Genomic DNA, 12,077 nt, shown 5'->3' on the forward strand with positions numbered 1-12,077 from the left:
ACCGCCAAGCCCCTCAGCCACCGGAGGAGGAGGAGGAGGAGGAGGAGGAGGGAAAACCCCAGCAGCCCGCTCTCGTGTGATTGCCGCGGGACCTCCGCCTTCTCGCCGGATCTTGGTGGTGGAGGATTCTCCATGTGCCCGGGGTGAACAGGTGCCCCGAAGGTGTGGGAGATCCGTCCCCTCCCCCAGGCCCGCTTTGTGTGCGTGTCTCTCTCTCTCAGGGGGATTATGGAGAGCGGCGATCGGGACATGTACCGCCAGTTCCAAGACTGGTGCCTCAGGACTTACGGGGACTCGGGTAAAACCAAGACGGTGACCCGTAAAAAATACGAGCGGATTGTCCAGCTCCTAAACGGCTCCGAGACGAGCTCTACGGATAACGCCAAATTCAAATTCTGGGTCAAATCCAAAGGTTTCCAGCTCGGCAATCCGGACGAGGTCAGTGGTGGCGGTGCCGGTGGCGGAGCGAAGCAAGTACTCTACGTGCCTGTCAAGACCACGGTTAGTAGAGAAATTGCCTGCCTTGTTATGTAGCCACATCAGGGAGGACGAGTGGGGAGCAGCCTCCGCCGACGCCACATAGCTGCCACCCCCACCCCCTCGTTGGCTCAGGCTGTTCCCTCCCCCTCCCCTCCTCCTCCTCCTCCTCCTCCTCCACATCGTTTCTCCCTCCCCCTCCCTCTCCCTATATTGAATTTCCCTGGCACCTTCTCCGCTGCCGAGGCTTTGTGATCCTTCCTTCCTTCCTTCTACATGGCAGATGCACAGAACACACCCCTATAACCTGCTTTCTTTTGTGGGGTGGCTGGGGAGGTGAAGGGGCGGAAACGGGGAATCCATTATTTCTTTCCCTTTGGGCTGAATGGGGAATAGCGAGGGCCCGTGGTGTGTCCTGCAGCTACTACCTGTACCAGACACATTTCGATCGATGGAATAGAGCACAGAGGAGCCTTATGGGCACAAAGCCAGGCGGTCGTTGATTTGGGGGTTTCCCCAGGATATTAGCTTCTTTTTCTTCATTGTTAGCCCACGTCCGCTGAGCAGCAGGGACATGCGTGGCTGACTGCAGAAAGCGGAGGGCAGGGTGATCGACAAAAGAGCCATAGTCTTGCACATGACCAAATGGGGGAAATCGCGCTCGCTCGCTCGCTCGCTCGCTCGCGCTCTCTCTCTCCCTCTCTCTCCCTCTCTCTCTCTGAGCTTGCTCAAGTCTTTCAGTTGATAGCAGCCCAGAAGTATTGCTAGCCTTCCAGAAACTGAGACTCAAAAACAGGCTTGCAGATCTCTCAGCACAAGTACTATTATGCTGGGTTGTGATGGTGGCAGGACCTACAGCATTTCCTGCTTCGGAAGATGGGAACTGTTGGTTACAAGTAGGTTCACATTCTCAACTCCTTCATTTAGCATTTCTTGCCTTCTGAGCTTTGCCTCTGGCCCCAGTATATGGCAATGTGTGCAATAAAAATATTTTTAAAACTCCATACATTTGGTATTTGGGTTTTGATGGAACACATTTTTGTTGTCAGGGCAATCTCTTATTAGACTAGGAAAAAGCTTCTCAATTACAGCTTTAAAGAAGTTTTTGATTTTTTTAAAAGGAAGTAAGATGTAATGTAGTGTTTGCTGTAGACAGGAATTCTAGAATCGTGTGCATCTTTGACTCATTGGAAAGACAATCAAAATATTTATATATGCCCATATATGTGATTAGTGAAAGAAAGGATGCTATTAGGTAACTAGTTCAAAAAGTGAAATTGGGCTGCAAGACATTGATTGAAACAAGGGTTCATTCCTCTGTTGATTTTTGGGTTCAGCTGCCTACAGGAGCATTGCATAATACCTTGTGAAAGTTTTATGGATTTGGGGCTGTACATTATTGCTTATATGTAAACCCATTATTTCAAGAGTGAGTTGCATTTCACTATAAACCTATGACTGCAATATTTAATGTAGATTCAAGTATTATTAGTATAACATTGAAGCATAACACAATTTTCAGAAAAGTCCACCAGAAAAGAAGTTTTGTATAGATAGTAATTTATTTTATTCACTTTTTTGTTCACTGGAGAAGGGTTTTTTTTTTAAAGGAGTTGTGGACAGTGTCTATCTTTCAGAGTGACTTATTTGCTATTGTGCAGCTAAGGCTAAAATTTCTCTTTTGCAATCAATGATAATCTGAGAAATAGGCAGATAAAATGGTGCTCTGGGTTTTTAAAAGTGAATGCTTGCATTAACTTATATTTTATGTCCTCTCTAAACAAGTTTACCTATCCCCATTCTTTCTGCCAAACTTTAAGCCAAATTTCTGCGGCTAGCAACCTCCTTAATATACTCACCTACTAAATATTTCATTGTGTTTATCTGTTTGAATTGGAAAACCACTACAAATATGACATATATTTACATATCTTTAAAAAACTTACCCCACAGTAGCACACAAGTATACTCAGAGTTCAATGGGACTTTCTCCTAGATATGTGTATATAAGATGGCAACCTCAGAGTTGAGAATGTCAGTAGAGCAATCTTGACAGATATCCTAATATAACCTTAAAATGTTCATCTTTCTATACTTCAGTGACCACAATCAAATGAAAATAGGCATGTCATTATGCATTACTTATGCAATATTCTGTATAATGGCATAGCACTCACTGAACAAGGAAAGTTCACTTTTGAGGGTTAAATTCAGATGTAGTCATATTTTGAGTTAACCCATTCAAATCAATTATGCCAATCATGACTTGTTATTGATTTTACTAGGTCTACTTGAAGTATGCCTAAGTCTAGATCCAATCCAATATTTTAGAATATTTAATTTCCTAAATGTGTTCCATGTAGCATTCACTTCTAACAGACTGCACAAATGCTACTGAATGAACTACAAGCACTTCAAACTTCATGCTTCCAGTCAAAGATTCAGCAAATGTTTAAGAACTTCAGACTTTGCCTGAAGCATATTCAGTACTCAAAGTAGGAGGAAAAAAGAAAATGAAATGGTTTCTCTGCAAATTAAGCTAGACTCAATAATAGCCATTGAAAAGGTTTAAATCAACCTAAAAGAAGTGGGATAGGCATACTGCATATGTATCAATAGTTGAATTAAAGGGGGATTTTAATTTCCCCTTGAAAATTAAAACAAAAAAGCATACAGCCATTCAACTTTACTTACTGGCACCATGGACAGATGCTTCAGCCAACTTCGCAACTCACCATTTCACCCATCCCTAGAAATCTGCAGTAATGATGGAAAAGTTTAAGTGCTAACTCTTTGTTGAAGTATCCAATGGGTTTGCTGCATGCACTGCTCGTGACACTGTTGTCACAGATATTTTAGCTGTTACAGTACACAGAGACTAACTTGTAGCACTGTATAATGGAAAACTTTTTTTCGGCCACTTGAAAAGTCACTGTATGTAAAAGATAGATCATTGTAAAATCAATTATTACTGATAATCCCGGTCAGTTCAGACATCCCCATAGTGTTAATGGGTTACATAAGGCAACAATTTTAATTTAAAAGCCATTGGCTTGGCAAAAAAGAAATGAAATAAACCATCTTCGCTGTCCAGAATTAGACTCTTTTTTATTGCTTTAAGGTTTGTTGCTCTGCTTTGCTGTCAGCAAGAGAGATATGCTCCTGAAGGTTCTGTAATCCACTGCTGCTGGTAATTAGACATCATTACTGCTGCATTAAAGGGAAAGAGAGAAGGGGAGAGGACAGGCTGGGGCTAATTAACTACTTGATTCTAATGAAAGAAAGAGAGACTGATAGCAGGTGGGAGTTTGCACCAGAGCAGACTAGACAAGCAACACAGACTTCATTTAAGCAAAGATAACTTGCAGGCTTACAGTAGCAGTATTCTAATATGTTTATTAAATGGCTTGATCAAGTATTTCCTCTTGTTTTGCTGTTGTATGCTTGGTGAATATTTCAGATTCACAAGGTCATATTCCATTTAAATGGTATGCAGAGAAAAGAAATATTTAGCTTGTTGAATGCACATTTAATTTCAGTGTCTGAGTCTTGGGGTGAGCAATAGGAGTAAATCAGTCTTTCAGTGTTCATGTCCTTCTGTGGTATAGGAGATGCACTCTTGGTCACCAGGCAACAACATCCTGCAATACAGCCATTTTAACTCTACAGTGGGACAACACACAGTAGAATATTTATATGAACAGCTCAGTGAACAATGTATCTCTGTTACTCTCCCCTCTGTTCCTGTATTTATCTGTTCTTCATGAATTCAGAACTATGATGGGAATAGAGAAATGGTGCCTAATCAAGGGGCTTTACATAAACTCTACCAAATGGCTGATAATAATCAGTATAAAGTTTTAACTGTACTCACATTGTTGTACCACCATAAATATGTTTGAAACTCTACAAATAATTTCATGTATAACTTTTTGGCATCTCTTATCAGTGAGATTTTTTTTGGTTCATACTTAAATTGGAAAGAAGAAAAGATCAGTAATGTCAAGTCATAATTGTACAAATAATATCTATCACGCTAAAAGCACATCTTCCACTTAAATCAGTGTTATTTAAAATGGTTATAAAATGCCTGAGGTAAATTACTATTGCTATTCAGTCATTATTTAATGCCAAAAGTATAACAGACAGAGATTACCATAAATTCTACAGAAATAATAGAGAAGTAGGTTCCTGTATTATTTAGATGACATCAACAAGTTTCAGGGACAACAGATGAACAAATTTAAACTGATTTAGAATCAAGACAAGTTGGGCGAAATATTTGTCAAAACTTCAAATAAACTTTTCCCTCTTAAGAAAATAAAAGTATATTTGTCTGACATGTATTCTCATCTGTTGGGCCAACTTGTCTCCAATTCTACAGTCTGGAGTGCAAACACTTTAGTAATACCTATTTGTGTAGGATTTATGGGTACTGAATGAATCGTGTAAGAAGCAAGGAATAGAATAAAGGTACAGGTGGTGGCCCAGTTGAACGCAAGAGGGGCTGTGGCTTAGTGGTAGAACTTAGTGGTGCTCACACAAGGTTCCATGTTCCATTATCAGCATTTCCTGGTAGGACTCACAAACTTCCTGCCTGAAGTCCTGCACAGCCAATGCCCATCAGTGGCTGCATTCACATATTGCAACAAATATCTGTGCATGGTTTCCTTTTTTTTTTTTGGTTGTTATTTTGCCTAGATGTGCCTGACAGACAATCAAGTGGTTGTATGCTAGCATGGTTTCCATCATCTTCACTCATCCTCCCACTGTTGACATGTATCTCAATCCCATGTTGGATGGCTGGAACAGCTCTTGCAGCTGCTGTGCTTTCCAGAGAACTTTGTAGCAACTGAACACCAGGGCTGTGGAAGCCACAATGCCAGGTTCAGATGACCAGAGAAAACATGAAGCATGGAAAAATAGAATAATTGTTGTTTCTTATTTATTTTATTTTCGATTTATATCCTGCCTTTTTCCTACAAAGGGCTCAAGGCAGCTTACATCTCTTCCTCCGTCTTATCCCCACAACAACAACCCTGTGAGGTAGGTTGGGCTGAGAGTCTGCAACTGGCCCAAAGTCACCCAGTTGGCTCCATGGCTGAGCGGGGACTAGAACCCAGGTCGCCTGAGTCCCAGACCCATGCTCTTAACCACTACACCACACTGGCTCTCATCATGGTTTCTAAAAACCAACTGTATCATACTGAAATACCACAGTAGGTTTCAGCAGGCCGTCCTGCACAAGAAACCACCATAATATGTTGCATCATGTGAACCCACCCAGTATCAACAATACTGAGTTAGAAGAACCAATTGTTTGATTTAGGATACAGTAGCTTCATAAGCAGACAGTTCTCTTGACTCTCACTTGGAAGAAAGATGTGTATCCTGCTACCTTTTCTATACTGCACCTGTGTGAGGTTTATAGAGCTGGTTTAGAGGTGAGTGGTGATGGAGCATAGAACTGGAGGACACCAGGAAGGCTGCGTTACTAGAATATCATTAGTGGTTCATTCCTAATTTGCTGTATCAGTACCTAAATGTTGGTGATAAAAAGTATCAGTAGCTATGCCTGTGTAACTACACATGATTTATGCTACATTCTCAGTAAAATAATGATGCACACCCCAAATACAAATTTTAAAAATTGGGCTGCTAGTCATGTTCCTTTTTATGTAACTATGACAATGTAAGAGCATACATTCTTATAAATCTTTCTTATAAGTTGCTGGGATAGCTTTAAGAGAAATGAAATTTGTAAAAAGCATATGGATAAAACTGAATCCCACAAGATCAACTTTAATATACCACAAATGTCCATACCACACAAAGCTGATATGTGGTATGAGCAGTATCACTGGGAATAAAATGTTACTGAAGATTTGTAAATAAGTATCCCGGATGCATGTGGTTATGCTACAGTAGCTCCATAGCAGAACATATGCACATTGGCATGCTCAGTGGTAGAGCATGTAGAAGTCCTGGGTCATTTCCAGGTAGGGCTGGGAAAAACTTCTGTGTTCTGTGTTAAAGTCTGGAGAGCTGTGCCGCCGCCAGACCCCTCAAGGGCATCCTGGCTGGAGATGATGGAAACTGTAGGGCAACACATCTGAATGGTACCAATGTGAGGAAGACTGATGTAGACTACAGAGCTGGACAGACCAATGTTCTAATTTGGTATATGTAGCTTCCAAATTATTACCACTCTGTTTCTGAATCACTAATGTGATTAAGTATGTCTCATGGCAAGGTTAGGGAGCATACAAACTGCAGGGAAGCATTAGGGAATAGCTTACTCTGTGTTCTGCATACCCTCTTGTTATTTTTGAAATTCTACAGTATAATTCCTAATAATGATTACTTGAGCTACAGAGTGTATGCCAACTTCATTTCATCTTTGGTCAGTTCTCTAGAAGTCTTCCAAACACTGGCCTGGTTGATCAACTAAGTTTTTTGTTTTCATTTTTGATGTAGCTCAGCTATATTTCCACAAATGAAACAAACAAACAACTTAATTATGTGACCAATGTACAACCACCAAATTATCTCTGAGTGTATTTTAGAAGTTTGAATACTGTGGTAATCATCTTTTAGGATGTAACTTTGCTGTGGAATGCTGGAAGCAAGCCCAAAAGAAAATGTTTCCTTTGCAAAAGTTTGTAATTGTGATCTATTTATATTCTATAGCACATTTAGTTGACATTAATGACGATTTAAAAGAAGCAGAAATGGGCAGAGTATGAGCAGCTTAAGTCACATCACAGGGTGATTGCATTCTGCTCTGAACTCCTTGGAGGAAAGAAGATATATACATTTCATCATCATCATCATCATCATCATCATCACAACAAGATTTTTAAAAAGTTTCTAATTTGTGCAATTAGGTTGTTTCAATCTGTTGACAGCTTCCTCCAACCTGGTGCCCTCCAGATTTGTAGGATTACAGCCTCAGTGACCATGTTGACTGCAGATGGCAGGAGTTGCAGTTCAGCACATCTAGAATGCACCAGGTTGGGGAAGGCAGAATAACTAAAAGAAGAGAAAATGGGTCCATTCCCATGCCAGTGTTCCCAGGCAGTACTGAAGATAAATGGATCCTGCTTCTTGGTATCAAAAAGACCAAAAGAAAAAGAAAAGTTTTGTCAGGCTGCAGTCCTATTAAAATTTTACTTCCCATTGAACTAAGTGAGACACACTTTTGATTAAATATGCATGGGTCTGGGTTGACTGCACATATATTTTAATATGATTACTTAAGTCTCAAGACTTACAAAAGTTGATTTTATGCTTGCAACACTGATTTCATTGCAATTTTGTGTTTATATTTTTGCTCGGAAATAAAAAAAGTGCAGTGTTTGGTCCAAAAGTTCTTCTAGGGAATTATTTAAAAGCTGCCTTGAGTTCCTTGGAAGGAAAAAAAAAGTCAGGAAATAAATAAATCTAGTTTAGTAGTGGTTGCTACCTAAATGGCCTGGTGGAACTCACATGTGATGGACATAGATAGTTTGAACACGTGGTATTTAGAGACACAAATGGGATCTGCAGTGTGCTGGTGAAGTCTGTCCTAGAGATGTTCAAAACTGGAAATTCCATTTCATTTAAACTTGATGGAATTCTACAAAGTTTCCATTTTGGCAAGTGGCAGTGGACTGTGCCTCTCCCCTTCTTTCTTCTCCCTCACTTTCCTCCCAGCCCGCTTTTTGACTCCGAGAATATTTTATGCTTTTTCCAGTTTTCTGCCATCTGTACAATTAATAAAAATGGTATTTGCAAGTGTACACTGGTGCACCTGTGGGGGTCTGAAATGGCAAATCTTGCCCTGTCAGTGTCCTGGGAAGTATCAACGTGCAGTAGGGACCAAATATGGGCACTGAACAAAAGAGGGTGCAAATAGGTTAATCTGTTACTTTCTGTTTATTTTGCCACATGGCGAGCTGTCAAGTGAAAACAAAGCATTGAGAAGATTTTCTTTTCTTGAGAAAGGAGTAGAAATTGATCACTGCCTTTGTTGCAGAGCTCCTCTAGTTTTTAAAGTGACAGTTCACAGTCTCCTATACTTTTTCTGTCTTTTCTCAAGAGTGGACTATGAGCCACCCCATTTAAGGGACTTCAGAATTTTGTAGACAGGAATGCCTGAGCTTTAAAGTGGTCAAAACTCTGTGTTCCTGTAATTAGTGTGTCTTGAACTTTTTCTACTTTTCTGGGCACCTATCGTCTTGGGAAAGGGTAGGAAAAGTGTAGGACTGACAGCTGTCAGGTTCAAAAAACCCCACATACACAAAAACTAGGAGATCTCCAATGTGGAGTGATATCTACACCTCTCCATTTTGCAAACAAAAATCTTATGGTCTCTTTCACTTAACAGTAAGTGAGTTAAAAAGTAATAAAAAATTGTATGTGCAGCCTCTCTTGGTCAATGCCCATGGTTTTCTGATTTTATTTTAAATACAATTTGTACAAATTGCAAGACTCAAACAATAAGCATAAAAAATGTACAAACTGCCACCATTAACAATATTAGCTCATGCAAGACAAATAGCATTGATATCAGCAGGTGGGAGAAGGAGGAAAATGGAATGACTTCCAGAGGATCAAACCAGAAAAATCCATTGGATTTTCATGCCGCATTTGGCATTTGCATACATGCCTACACTCTGTCCCCATCCCCATAACCAGAAATGTCCTTCAGCATCCTTGCTAGTCAGACAGCCATGCCCTCCTCCAGATCCTATAGGCTGTGTTTTCTCAAAGGAGGAATTTTGCTCCCCACATTCCCAGCTTTTACTTTTCTTTTCCACTGAACCTTCAACTTTCTCTTAACTACTAAGCATACTTGATTCTCAATGAATTGTTTTGTTTGTTCTTGTTTCTGCTGCTCTGATTCTTTAGATGTATTTATTTATTGCATTTCTGCAAATCTTCAGCATGCTGATATCCCCCTCTTGTCTTCTTAATAGTGTGGTCCACTACCACAGCGCACTAAGAGGGAGTGATAATAGCTCTGAAATGTGGAGATTCTGTTCTTAATAGTCATGCCTGACTTCACTAGATGTACCTTTCACAAACTTGTGTATGCCTTGTAAGATGGCATCTGTTGTCAGCATCATGACAATGAGTTCCACAAGTTAATTCTGTATTGTGTGAAGCACTTTTTTTGGTGTGTGTTTACATTTCTATTGCTAGTCAGTTTTACTGTAAGTCTTCAGGTTCTAATGTGCTGAGAGACAGAGAATAGCATCACTTGATTTTCTCATGACTATTCATTGTGTTATTTAAAGTCCTATTATATGCCCTCTTGATCATCTTTCTAAAATGCAAAACCCCAGGCTCTTTGTTTTATAAAACAGATTCTGCTCAACTTCCTGATAATTTTAGTTGCCCTTTTATACATCTTCTCTAGCTGTGGATGCCCAGTGAATTTTATGACAGCATTATAGTACTTGTTATTTAGATTTTAACCATTTTCTTTAAAATTCCCAATATAAAATTACTTTTTTTGCTTTTTCCACTGTCCTAGCACAGTGAGGCCAAACTGACTTGATGGTTTCTAGGTCAAATGCTATTGTCTGGGTTGTTATAATCAATTTAGACTCATACATATATATGCAAAATTAGGATTTTGGTGTTCTTAACTGCTTATTTGGAATTTTAGCATCTAGAGTAACTTTGTGTTACCTGTATATTCTGCTGCGTTACTGTTCATTCTGTATTCTAGGCAATTTATTAAAGTTAAAAGTAATCAATCCCCAACCTTGGATACTTGGACACCTTGTTATAGAATGTTTCTATTTTGCTGATCTATAAGAAAACCAGTTCTCTTTCCCCATGACAGATGCACTGACTTGGGAGACTTTATTAAGGAACCATTGCAGAAGCTCTTGGGAAATCAACCTGTGCAAGTATATGTTTACTGCATGGATGGCAAACTTCCAGCCGGCAGGCCAGATTTGGCCTACCAGGCCAACCTATTCAGCCTGCAAAGCCTCCATTAAGGCACCTCCCTAAGCCATGGTCCCAAAGGCTATCACTGAAGGATTATTCTCATTGCAATATGCATCACGTGACCTGTTTATGTTAAAGTGGAACCTATTACTTATATAGGAAAAAGGAAAGAATGTACTTGGTGGATACTGTTGGGGTAGAAGCAAATGTGATTCCTGCTTTTAATGATTCCAGTGACTGCAGGCACTGGGTATCAACCTATTCTTATCTATATAACTTTTTTTCATTAGTACGGAGTTTGGTTCTTGTCATTATGGCAGTAGAGATGGAAGAGGTATTGCCAAAAAAAGTCAAGTAAGTTCAAGATGTAACATAGTGCTAAATCACTGGGCCTCCTGTGTACAAAAGAATTCTAAAGAACTGAAAAATTTAAGGGCAAACATTGCAATTGCTATGATGACATTGGGAGTGGCCAGTCACCTACACATTGCTGTAAGGATATTCACAGAAATAAGAGACATTGTAATTTCAATTGCAGTATAACACCAAAACAAGATAATATACAGCAACATGAATGATGTAAAGCATTATGGATTTTACAAAATTGATTTTGGGCTTGGCAATAGTATGTGTGAAAAGGATCTTGGAGTTGTAGTTAGTCACAAGCTAAATAACAACCTGCAGCATATTGTGGCTCCAAAAAAGGCCAATGAATGCTAGACTGCATGAAGAGAAATGTTATTTATAAATTGCAGTTTTACTCTGTGCTGCTCAGGCCCCCGACTCTAATGCTGTGTGCAATTCAGGACACCACATTTTAAGAAAGATTCAGAAAAAAAAAAGGATTACGTTCAAAAAGGGGCAACAGAGATGATGACAGGAGTAGGAATGAGATTTTACACAGGAAGATTGGAGGAACTGAGTATGTTTACCCTTTAGAAAGGAAAACAAGAGTAGGGATATGATAGCTCTTTACAAGTATCTACAGACACTCAACATAGAGACAACTGCAGTGCATGTGATTACACCGACCACATACATAATACTTTGGGGATGATGGTGTGGCTGTCCTGCTATAGGATACCCTGAGAAACAGTTCTGATGATTTTGCCTGGCTGCTGCTATAAGGCAGGCAGTGAGAATGACAGTGCAGTGTATTTCTGACTACCCAGCTGCACTGGTTAGCTTTCTGAAGATGCTCAGATATGCCTTTGGGTCAGTTGCTAGACCCATCTTGTTAATGCAGATCATCTATCAATTAGACCTCCCTGCTTCTAGCAGTATAATGCTCAGATCTGAGCCCAGACCTCAATTACCTGGGACCTTTATACAGCAAGTGGACTCACTAGTGCTGCTGTGCATTAAACATTTGGTCTAATAAGGCTGTTCATCATTAACAACTCACAGTGGTGGGTTCAAATGTAATGAAAACGCACAATTCATCAACAAGCTATACCCAACCTATTCTCAACCCATACTCTGGATTTCTGTTATGAGTGAACCAGGCCAATGGGTTGAATAGTGGTTTAGCATGGGTTGTCATTGCACTGGGGGTTGCCGTTGACTCATGGGTTACATGTAAAATGTGCACTGTAGTTTAACTATGGATTGTTAATCATGAACAACTCACAGTATACAGACCAACAACAAACTAT

The 12,077-nt window shown here is 39.9% G+C and overlaps 1 protein-coding gene across 6 annotated transcripts in view; it reads left to right on the plus strand.

The window, feature by feature from the left end:
- Positions 1-228: 228 nt before the first annotated feature.
- NOL4 (nucleolar protein 4) overlaps positions 229-12,077 on the plus strand; it is a 128,518-nt gene continuing 116,669 nt past the window's right edge. For all 6 annotated transcript variants that reach the window (XM_044424133.1, XM_044424135.1, XM_044424136.1 and 3 more), the window contains exon 1: positions 229-501. In XM_044424133.1, coding sequence (XP_044280068.1) covers positions 229-501 — 273 coding nt within the window. The remainder of the gene's footprint in view (positions 502-12,077) is intronic.

Source organism: Varanus komodoensis, unplaced genomic scaffold (assembly GCF_004798865.1).
Source record: "Varanus komodoensis strain SLA01 unplaced genomic scaffold, ASM479886v1 scaffold14_1, whole genome shotgun sequence".
Lineage (NCBI taxonomy): Eukaryota > Metazoa > Chordata > Lepidosauria > Squamata > Varanidae > Varanus > Varanus komodoensis.